The sequence below is a fragment of the Clupea harengus genome, chromosome 5 (assembly GCF_900700415.2).
Source record: "Clupea harengus chromosome 5, Ch_v2.0.2, whole genome shotgun sequence".
NCBI classification, from domain to species: domain Eukaryota; kingdom Metazoa; phylum Chordata; class Actinopteri; order Clupeiformes; family Clupeidae; genus Clupea; species Clupea harengus.
In genome coordinates this window covers 21,654,662-21,666,577 of record NC_045156.1, presented here as the reverse complement: position 1 = coordinate 21,666,577, position 11,916 = coordinate 21,654,662, and the positions used below count along the sequence as shown (strand labels likewise).

Here is an 11,916-nt window from a genome sequence, read left to right as displayed (position 1 = left end):
GTCTTTTTGGTGTGTGTTTGTGTTTGTGTGTGTGTAGGTGATCCCGGTAAATGCCAGTGGAGCTCCAATAGGGGAGATTCCGTTTGTGCGTTCTGGGTTACTGGGCTTCGTGGGGCCGGTAAGTTGTGTGAAAATAATACTATTGACATGTACATTGGAATAGTCCATACTGCATACTGTCTAAGCTTGCTCTGAGTGGATTTGAGTAATGCTGGAAAATGAAGTAACCTTCTCACTCTTTGACTTCACTCTTCTCACTCTAGTCTCCGTAAAGCGTAACTGTTTAGTTATTGGACCCCGTCATGTATGCTTTCTCTAGGGCAGTCTGATATTTGCTGTAGAAAAGATGGCCTGAGCGTACATTCATTTAGGATTAAGGGTGATGGCAACATGTTGTCTGAACTCAATAATACTCCATGATGATGTGGTCCTACAGGGCAGTCTGATATTTGTGTGCGGGAAGACGGAGGGGCTGATGATGGTCAGTGGCCGTCGCCATAACTCAGATGACCTCGTGGCAACCGCATTGGCTGTGGAGCCAATCAAAACCGTGTATCGCGGGCGGTGAGTTCCAAATACGTACCACACGCACTCTTGTACTGAAGCTGTGTTCCGTGTTCTCCGTGTTCTCCGTGTTCCTGCTCTCTGTGTGTGTGGACGTGGAAGTGAATGGACCTCTTTCTGACTGTTGTGTACTGTACAGCAGGGTTCTCTGTGACTGTTTCCTACCATGAGAGGATAGTTAGTTAGTTGTTGTTCTGTATTGTGGTATCATGAGAGGTTTCACCACTGAGCAAGGTGTAGGGCAGTGCGTAAACAACAGGACAGAGCAGGCAAAAGTGCTTTTCAACGAATAGTCCGGTTTATTAACCAACAAAAAGTACTTCAGGAAGCAAAACAATAAAGTTCTCCAAAGGCCAAACATAGGCTTCAAAAAGTTGCTCCTAACTTAACTCAAAGTTCATCAGACACCGAACTTAGTTTGTGCCACGTACGATGCCCCTCGCTTGGTGTGTGTCTCTGCTCCTTTGTTCTCTCCCTCTCCCACACCTGAGCTCCAGCTTCAATCAGAGGGCTGAGGCATTTGCACCTGTCTGAGAAGTGCATTCTGGGAAATGTAGTTTTCCCGGCAGCCATCTTGTGGCGTGGTAGCCATTCCGGGAGAGGAACATAACGCCCCTCTACCACACGTCCCCTCGTGATGCCACACATCCCTCCTCTCGGGCCTGACGTCCTCGGCAGGGTGAATGAGGACCAAAAGGCATCACGGCGGGACAGTGCGTCAGCGTTTCCATGAGTACGACCGGGTCTGTGAATGACAGAGAAGTTAAAAGGTTGGAGCCCTAAAAACCACCGGGTTACCCTACTGTTAGACTCTTTGTTTTTGGCCATCCACTGTAATGGAGCATGATCCGTTACTAGAGTGAACCTCCTCCCCAACAGGTAGTATCTGAGTGTTTCTAGAGCCCACTTTATCGCTAGACCTTCTTTCTCCACCGTGGCATAGTTCCTCTCTCTTGGCAGCAGTTTACGACTCAAATAAAGAACTGGATGTTCCTCACCCTCATGGATCTGGGACAGGACAGCACCCAGCCCCACCTCAGAGGCATCTGCCTGGACCACAAACTCCTTACTGAAGTTGGGAGCCATGAGGACTGGTTTTGAACATAAGGCCCTCTTGAGATTGCCAAAGGCTTCTTCTGCTTCCGGGCTCCACTTCACCATCCTTGAGTGCTTCTTTGTGGTCAGTTCTGTGAGAGGAGCAGCTATCCCAGCAAAATCAGGAATAAATCGTCTGTAATAATTTGCAAGGCCTAAAAATGATCTCACCTGCTTCTTAGTCAACGGTTTTGGCCACTTCTGGATGGCATCAAGTTTCGCCTCCTGCGGCTTGACGAGGCCTCTGCCAATGGTATACCCCAGGTAGTTTGTCTCACTGTAGGCCAGCTTGCATTTTTTGGGGTTCGCCGTCAAGCCTGCTTCTCTTATAGACTCCAGGACCTTCTCCACCCGAGGTAAGTGACTATCCCAATCAGGACTCTGGATCACCACATCATCTAAATACGCAGCAGCATATTCTTTATGAGGTTTCAGTACCTGATCCATTAAGCGTTGGAAGGTCGCAGGGGCTCCGGACAAACCGAAAGGCAACATCCGGTACTGCCAGAGACCTCCCGGAGTGGCGAAGGCTGTCTTTTCCTTTGACTCTGCTGCCAATGGTACCTGCCAATAGCCTTTTGTAAGATCAAGAGTGGTTATGAACCGGGCATTACCCAGGCTTTCAATTAGCTCGTCCACACGAGGCATGGGGTAGGCATCAAATTCAGACACAGCATTCAGCTTTCTAAAGTCATTACAGAAACGTACTGTGTTATCAGGCTTGGCCACAAGGACAATAGGGCTTGACCAGGCACTCTTGGACTCTTCAATCACATTCAATTTCAACATCTTGCTCACCTCTTCCTCGATCACTTTCCTGCGGGCCTCTGGTACCCGATACGGCCTTTGGTTTACCGTTTTCCCTGCCTGGGTGCGTACTTCATGCTCCACCAGGTGGGTGCAGCCCGGGAGGGATGAGAAAACATCTTGGTTGCGGTCTACCAGCTCCTTTGCTTGCTGTAGCTGGTGAGGGGAAAGTTCGGGGCCAAAATGCACTACTTCCCGGGCTAAATCTTCTGGCTCCTTTGGGGGACAACCAGTAAACAATGTCTCTCTGTCATGCCATTTCTTCAAGAGGTTAACATGGTATATTTGCTCCCCTTTACGCTTTCCGGGTTGTCGTACTTTATAATTAACCTCCCCCACCTTCTCAACGACTTCGTATGGTCCTTGCCAGGTGGCCAAGAATTTGCATTCTACCGTGGGCACCAGAATTAAGACCCTGTCCCCCGGTTGGAACTCCCTGGGTTGGGCTGTTCGGTCATACACAGCCCTTTGATCTCTCTGTGCTTTTTCCATGTGCTCTTTCACAATGGGAAATATAGCGGCCATTCGTTTGCGCATTGCCGTCACATGTTCAATCATTGTCCTATGGGGACATGGTTGTTCCTCCCAGGTCTCTTTGGCTATGTCCAGCAGTCCCCTTGGTTTGTGGGAATAGAGAAGGTCAAAGGGTGAAAACCCAGTGGAGGACTGTGGGACTTCCCTAACTGCAAACAGGAGGTAGGGGATGAGCTGATCCCAGTTTCTTCCGTCTTGGCCGACTGCCTTCCTAAGCATGGCTTTAAGAGTTTTGTTGAACCTCTCCACTAACCCATCAGTCTGTGGATGGTATACGGAGGTTCGGACCTGTTTCACTCGCAGCAGAGCACACAACTGCCTCATGACCCGGGACATAAAGGGACTCCCTTGGTCAGTCAGTATTTCTTTTGGTAACCCTACCCTAGTGCTGAAGAGGAATAGCTCATTTGCTATTTGTCTAGCGTTAGCCTTTCTAAGGGGAATGGCTTCTGGGTACCTGGTTGCGTAGTCCACCAGGACAAGGATGTACTGATGGCCTCGAGCACTCTTGGGTAGTGGACCCACAATATCCAGCCCCACCTTTTCAAAAGGAGTTTCTATGATGGGTAAGGGAATGAGAGGACTCTTGTACCTCGGTTTTGGAGCGGTGACCTGGCACTCTGGGCAACTGCGACAGAAATTTTCTACCTCCCTGTGAATACCTGGCCAAAAGAACCTCTGTAATATTCTCTCTTTGGTTTTTTCCACCCCCAAGTGAGCCCCTAGAATGTGCGTATGAGCTAACTGCATAACCGTGGAACGGTGAGGTTTTGGCACCAGAAGTTGCTCCAAAACTTTATCCTGATACGTAATTACCTGATACAAGAGCCCATTCTTGACTGCAAAGTGAGGGAACGACAGAGTTAGCCTAGGTCCCACCAGGGTGCCCTCTACAACCTGGACATTTTTAAGCGCATTATTTAGGGTAGGGTCCTGTATTTGGGCTGTTCCAAACTGACCTTTCAGTGGTGGTTTCGCTTCAACGTCCTCGGCCTCATCGTCACTTGGCCCGGGTTGCAGCTCGGAGTCGGCCGTCTCTTCCGGTTCTGAATCCCCACCACTGGAGTCTGCTGCAAAAACTTGAGCTACAACAGATGGTGAATCCCACGGCTTGGAAGGATTTACCCATGACTTATTAACTTTGGTGACTAGAGACCTACGTTTTCGTGGCTCGGGCTTACGCCTCTTTTCTGCCTCTTTCCACAGCATGGAAAAGGCTGGGCAATCTCGACCGATCAGGACGGGGACAGGGAGGGACTTGATTACCCCCACTTCAATATTGAATGTGCCTTTGGTAGTTTTCAGCCTCACCCTGGCAGTTGGATATTCACGAGTGTCCCCATGTACACACACGACCGGAACGTGTTCACTTTGGGCAAGAGGTGATGCTTCCAGCACGGACTCCTGGACTAGTGTTCGGGCACTTCCCGAATCGAGCAAGGCTTCTACCTCACATTGATTTACTGTTACAGGGCAGGTTGGTCTGCAGTCCACACTTTCCCCAAGGAGAGCAGCAAAGTTGGCTTGCTGACTGTTTGAGGACGCAGCTGTGGGCATTGGCTCGTCCGGCTTGTCACACTGCCACGAGATATGGCCTACTTTGCCACAGCGGAAGCACTGACGAGGTTCTGGGTTGGAGGATCCCTGTTGCTGTTGAAACGGGGTAAGCACCCTTCTCTGTGAGCTAGCAGGGGAGCTACCCTGTTGAAAAACTCCTGGGCGAAATCCACTCCGGCGAACAGGAGCCGTAGCTGTTGGTTCTTTCCGGGTGAGACGAAGCATATCCATGGATGCCTGATACTGTTCTACAGCTTCTACTAACTGCATGGTTGTTGTTAGCCTCTGCTGGCTGATCACCTTTTTAGCCTCAAACGGCAGAGCTCTTAGATATCGGTCCATGAGAAGAACCTCTACAATGGCTGCTGGGCTGTTTTTTCCAGGGTCCAGCCACCTGTTTGCTACTCTCGTCAACTCATGCATTTGTGCACGCGGGGTTGCCCCTGTTTGAAATGTCCATTCATGGAACCGTTGAGCCAAACTAAACTTGGTAAGGCCCTGGCGGCTCAGTATCTCTTCCTTTAATTTGTCATAGTCCTGCCCAACACTCATTTCTACATCCCGAAAGGCTTTAAGAGCCTCCCCTGAAAGAAAAGGAGCCACAAGTCCTACCCATTGCGTCTTCGCCCAACCCTCTCGAGCGGCTGTGGCCTCGAAGGCATGGAGGTAAGCTTCTACATCATCCGTCACTCCTAATTTAGAAATAAAATGACTTGCCCGTGGTGATGACTTTGTTTGTTGAAGCTCCTGCTCTTTAAGTTGATTCGCCCTTGCTTGTTGTTGCAGCAAAGCCGCATTAATTTCCCGTTGAGCCTTCTGGCCCTCCACCAGAACCTGCAACAATTGCTCCATTTCGCTTTGGGGTTCAGCTGTGTGAAGTCCTGAAAAAAGTTCCACGAAGTCGTCTTATTCGCACCTACGCCCTATGCCCGCATTCTCCACCACATGTGGTATCATGAGAGGTTTCACCACTGAGCAAGGTGTAGGGCAGTGCGTAAACAACAGGACAGAGCAGGCAAAAGTGCTTTTCAACGAATAGTCCGGTTTATTAACCAACAAAAAGTACTTCAGGAAGCAAAACAATAAAGTTCTCCAAAGGCCAAACATAGGCTTCAAAAAGTTGCTCCTAACTTAACTCAAAGTTCATCAGACACCGAACTTAGTTTGTGCCACGTACGATGCCCCTCGCTTGGTGTGTGTCTCTGCTCCTTTGTTCTCTCCCTCTCCCACACCTGAGCTCCAGCTTCAATCAGAGGGCTGAGGCATTTGCACCTGTCTGAGAAGTGCATTCTGGGAAATGTAGTTTTCCCGGCAGCCATCTTGTGGCGTGGTAGCCATTCCGGGAGAGGAACATAACGCCCCTCTACCACACGTCCCCTCGTGATGCCACAGTATATATTCAGGTTCTCTGTGGTGTGAGTAGATGCAGGTTTACGGTGTTCTTTGTGATGGTTGGTTATTGCAGGATAGCAGTGTTCTCGGTGGGTGTTTTCTACGATGAGAGGATAGTGATTATTGCAGAACAGAGGCCTGATGCGTCTGAGGAAGACAGCTTCCAGTGGATGAGTCGAGTGCTACAGGTACACACACAAGAGTACACACACACACACAACTGCTGTCTATAACTCTCTCTTGCTCTCTCTTACACACACACACACACACACACACACACACACACACACACACACACACACACACACACACAAACACACAACTGCTGTCTCTAACTCTCTCTTGCTCTCTCTTACACACACACACACACACACATACAACTTCTGTCTCTTATTCTCTTTTGCTGTCTCTTAAACATACACACACACACACACACAACAACACACATAATCTTTCTTTCTCCCACTCTCTCTCTGTCTCTCCCACACACGCACATGAACACACGCATATACATGCAGAGATACGTAATTACACACAAGACATGACTGTTTGACTTTTGTTTTATCCATAGTGACCACAGACAATTGAACTATACTGTGTGTGTGTGTGTGTGTGTGTATACCTCTACAGGCCATAGACAGCATTCACCAAGTTGGTCTGTACTGTCTGGCACTCGTGCCTGCGAACACCCTACCTAAGACCCCGCTGGGAGGAATCCACCTCTCTGACACGCGCCAGCTTCTCCAGGAGGGGGCGCTGCACCCCTGCAACATCCTCATGTGCCCCCACACCTGTGTCACCAACCTCCCCAAACCACGGCAGAAACAACCAGGTGCGTCAGGAGGACAACCCCACTAGTTAGTCAAGGGTTTAGTCATAGAAATAGAAGCGCTTAAACAGGACAACATGATGAGGAGAGGAGGGGGACAAAACATTATGGACAGTAAGGTGATAAAAAGCACAAACTGAGGTCAATGACAGGCTAACCTGCCATCGTGTCATGGTGGTCTAAAAGTCATGTTTTTTGTGCACTTAAAAGTGTGTTAGTTAGGAATTATTGGTTTTGATTAATCATAGCTTCCTATCCTTCTGTTCCATCACATATAGGCTAAACGGTAGGCCCAGAGAATATTATGCAAGTACAAAGTAGGCTATAAACTCATCAGCAAAAAGGCTATTTACAGGCTAGTTACAGTTACTATTCTGTAAGAACACTGCCATACTTCATTTGACTAGCAGTTGTTGTTAATGGTTCTCATGCCAGTTCTTGTTCAGCTGGTCTGTAATTCTTCACGCACTGTCACAGTCCAATACAGCATTTATAGAATTGCTAATATTAATAAACTGTGTGTGTGTGTATAGTGGGTGTCGGACCTGCGTCCATTGTGTTGGGGAATCTGGTTGCTGGGAAACGGATCGCTCAGGCAGCAGGGAGAGAACTGGGGATGATGGAAGACCAGAACCTCGTGAGAAAGGTAAACACACACACACACACACACACACACACACACACACACACTCTTATTTGGCTATATCATATTAATCACTGTATTGTGTGGTCTTAATGTTGTGATACTGTTTTGTTTTAATGCTGTCATGGAACTCAACAGCTATGCATGTGGCCCACTATGATGGTAAGTCATGAGAAAAGAGTCAACATGCCCCAGTGCTCTCGGACGACACTAATGACAACATGAGCACTGCAGTGACAATTAAAGCCGCACTATGGAGTTTTGGTCTAAAACTATACTGGTAAAAGCTTGCTAACTGGCGTCTTTTGCCGATATTGTTGGCAAGGTGCAAGGGCAAGTCCAACAACAAAACTATAGAGTGCATAGCTTAGATGGCTAGTGGGAACGGCGGGTGTGTTTGACTGTTCTTCACGCGAGTTCATGTCATCAAAATTAATTTGAAGATGATACCCTTGGTAGTTTCTCATAAAAACAAGTTGTTGCATATATTTGGTTTAATAAAGTACACACAAAGGAAGTAGACAGTCCTCTTGGAGACTTTGTGTTAGCAGTGTTAGTCTTAGATTCGATGTACAATGAGTACTCTAAGTCAAGTAATGAAAGAGATACTCATTGCTCTACAATGCTACAAGGGTCTATATTGCTATAATGGTCATTGTCTAGGATCAGCTAACACACACACACACACGCACACACTGTCCCCTTTGTCATTCCTTCTCTCTCTCTCTCTCTCTCTGTCTCTCTCTCTCTTTCTCTCTTTCTTTAGCACCAGTTCCTGTCCGAGGCTCTGCAGTGGAGAGCTCAGACCGATCCAGACCATGTGCTCTACGTGCTGCTGAATGCTAAGGTAGCACAGGTGTCCAGCTTTTTTTAATGGGTCATCCTAAACAACCAGCCTTAACACTCAGCAAACCATCCGTTCATTCTGTTGACATTCAGTTGATAATGACGAATACAACTAGACTTAGACTTGGGCTCATGGCTAGGCCCAGTTTAACAAAAAGGGTAAATGAAGGGTAAGTTCACGGTTGAGAGGTGGCTGAGAGTTGGGTTTAGTTGGGTTTGTTGAATGCGTGTTGAACAGCAACCGGTAGTTTGTTGAATCTCCTGATGACCAAAAAAACTACTGAAATGTGTTGTGCCAGTGTATAATATTCCAGTCTGAAAGGCAGAAATCACTGTGTCCATATCACACATCTCATATCATGGCCAATATCTGGTTCCTTGACTCGAAGAGAAATGAGAACACATGATGATGTTGCATATATTCCTAACAATGACCTCCATACCTTATGAAGCCATTAGGGGATATTACTAAACGCTGTAGTGAACTTTACTCCGGGTGTTACCATTTGGGAAAAACCCACAAAAAAAAGACTGTGTCCATATCACACATCTCATATCATGGCCAATATCTGGTTCCTTGACTCGAAGAGAAATGAGAACACATGATGATGTTGCATATATTCCTAATGATGACCTCCATACCTTATGAAAATATTAGGGGATATTACTAAACGCTGTAGTGAACTTTACTCCGGGTGTTACCATTTGGGAAAAACCCACAAACCTTTTTTGTACTTCTATTATTTGGGCCGGATATGACGAATAGGTCATTTGGTAAACCTCCCCCTCTCTCATACACACACACACACACACAAGCACACACACACACACACACACACACACACACACACACACACACACACACACATACATAACACACAACACACACACACACAAAGGTCCTTCCCTTAGCTATGCTTTTGCAAATAGATACAGTATTTACCAGATGGTATATTAACTACTATTAACTGGGTTGTGCTACATAGATACACCCTGCACAGTTCCTAAAACACGTGCAAAAACCATGTGCAGGGTAAAGGCCGTGTGAGGTTACTGTACTCTCTCACCCCTTGGTGAGTCACTTCAGCATGACGTGCTTGTGTAAATAAAGGGAGTGTGTAAGTCTGGAGTTTCCCCCAAGAGGTCATGTACCCTGTGGTATGAGAACACTTAAGCATGACTGATAGTCTCTTATGTAACAACACCAAAGAAAGGCCCAGATTGAAAATGTCAGTAATTAAGTTTGAAAGGGAATGTGTGAGTTTCTGTGTTCATGTGACTGTACAATCAACCCAAGATATGAACATACTGATGTGGCAGATCTAGCAAGTTTATTTAAGTATATAAAGGTATTTACATTTATATTTATATTTATATTTATATTTATATTTACATTTACATTTACATGTATTTATTTGGCAAGCGCTGTTATAACAGCAACTTGCAAGCAAGGTGGATTACAAACTAAACAACAGTGGGAGCAATTGAGAACTGAGAAGTGTGACAATCCACAGTCCCAAATAAGTCAAGGAAATGTGTGGATTTCTGTGCCACACCTCTGAGCTTAATGTGCTGCAGTATCAGATTTAGACGCTTCTTCTCCCGCACACAATAGTGAGAGAAGCTCAGGTTGTACTAAAGAAATGTGTTGATCGGTATCTCTTGTCCTGTTGTCGCTAGGGAACATGTTCCCTAGTCTCTCCCCTCACCCTCTCATCTCTAGGGGACAGGCGTGTTCAGTAGTCTGTTCTTCCTCCTGTCTGTAGGGGATGGCTGTGTTCAGGAAACCGTCTTTCTCTCAGTCTCACTCTCTCTCTCTGTCTCACTCTCTCTCTTGTCTCTAGGGTACTGCAGTGTGCACGGCGACGTGTGTGCAGCTCCATAAGCGAGCGGAGAAGGTCGCCGCTGCTCTCATTGAGAGGAGTGGAATCAACACTGGAGAGAACATTGTCCTGCTGTACCCGCCAGGTGTCTATACACACTCACACACACACACACACACACACACACACACACACACACACACACACAAACACTCACATACACGCACACACATATACACAATGAATGTTGCACAAACACAGAATGTTGCATTCTATTGCATTGCTATATCCAACTGCATTAAACAGAAATCAGCCAAAACATATGCTGATATACCGTAATACTTCGGGGAGAGGGCTTTGAATTTTTCCTGGACAGAAGTGTTGATACCTTTGCCATATATCCACATGTACAGACAGGACATACACACACACACATATATACATACATACTGTACATACATACATACCACATTCACGTACACATAAGACAAATATAGTTCATTTTGGACATAAATGCACTGGGTCACGCAATATAATTTCACATTTCACTCAGTTTTTCTGAAAAGATCTTTTCTTCTCCTTCCTCCTGTTAATTCTACATACATATACCCCTAATGTTTTCACCATGAGCACCATGTTGATTGAGCGGTTTCCACAGCTACTGAATGATGCTGTGTATGTGTCTGTGTGTCTGGCTGCAGGTATAGACCTGATTGCTGCTTTCTATGGCTGCCTGTATGCTGGCTGCGTTCCTGTGACTGTGAGGCCACCCCACCCTCAGAACCTTACGGCAACGCTGCCCACAGTCCGGCTCATCGTAGACGTGAGTGGATGTGTGAACAACAGGGAACAGGAACATTTATGGAAAAATGCATTTGAGATATAGAAACTAATAGAGAAATACAAACATCTAGATTATTTTTAGAGAACTATATTATAGAGATTTTTCACAAACCTCAACATCAGCAGATCTTGAATGTTGCAGCAGAAGAAGGAACTGAAAAGCCTTCTGCATGTTCAGATATTGATATTGATGATTATGGTTCATTTATTGAATGTTAAAATGTCTTGGGAGTCACGCTAACAAAGCTTTTGAGAAACACCAGAGTTGGTCTGAAACATGTTTTCCTTATATTAAGATAATAAGGCGATTGCAAATCCCTTTGTTTGCGTTGTGTGATGTTTCTCACTCTCAGGTGTGTAAGGCAGCTGGCATTCTCACCACTCAGTTTTTAGTGAAGATTCTCAGATCTAAAGAAGCCGCTGCCACCGTCAACACTAAAACATGGCCCATCATCATAGACACAGGTACGAGTACCACCCCCGCACACACACAAACATGGGCCGAAACGGTGGGTATTGTGTGTATGTGCCATTTTCTATCTTTCAAAAAGGAATCTAGAAAATATTTGTTCCTTGAAGAGCCTTAGAAAGTTGTTGACTTTCCATTGAGGGGGGAAATATGCATTACCATGGCAATACCATGGTACTAGACCATGGCGATGGTCAAACTCAGCTTGATAGATTGCCTCTACTCCTTCTAATAGATGACCTTCCACGCAAGAGACCACCCCACATCTACAAGCCCCCGTCACCAGATGTCATCGCATATCTGGACTTCAGTGTGTCCACGACCGGCATGCTAACTGGAGTCAAGGTGACACACACACACACACATCATGCCCTAGACATTCTCATATTTGTGGTCTACGCTATGAAACAGAAACTTTTTGAGATACCTCCTATGGGAATTATAAGTAACTGTATCCCTTGGCTACCATATACCAATACGGTCAAATAAAGAGAACTTGTTTCCAAAATAATGC

General features: G+C 46.3%; 1 protein-coding gene across 2 annotated transcripts in view; it reads left to right on the top strand.

Annotated features, from left to right (window-relative positions):
* LOC105897838 (disco-interacting protein 2 homolog B-A-like) overlaps window positions 1–11,916 on the top strand; it is a 35,916-nt gene that overhangs the window by 15,189 nt on the left and 8,811 nt on the right. Inside the window, exons 20-30 of one of the 2 annotated variants that reach the window (XM_031568079.2) lie at window positions 38–118; window positions 437–564; window positions 6,023–6,137; window positions 6,580–6,781; window positions 7,312–7,424; window positions 7,560–7,583; window positions 8,188–8,268; window positions 10,112–10,235; window positions 10,792–10,913; window positions 11,287–11,398; window positions 11,638–11,747. In XM_031568079.2, coding sequence (XP_031423939.1) covers window positions 38–118; window positions 437–564; window positions 6,023–6,137; window positions 6,580–6,781; window positions 7,312–7,424; window positions 7,560–7,583; window positions 8,188–8,268; window positions 10,112–10,235; window positions 10,792–10,913; window positions 11,287–11,398; window positions 11,638–11,747 — 1,212 coding nt within the window. The remainder of the gene's footprint in view (window positions 1–37; window positions 119–436; window positions 565–6,022; window positions 6,138–6,579; window positions 6,782–7,311; window positions 7,425–7,559; window positions 7,584–8,187; window positions 8,269–10,111; window positions 10,236–10,791; window positions 10,914–11,286; window positions 11,399–11,637; window positions 11,748–11,916) is intronic. The other variant, XM_031568082.2, reaches the window with a different exon arrangement.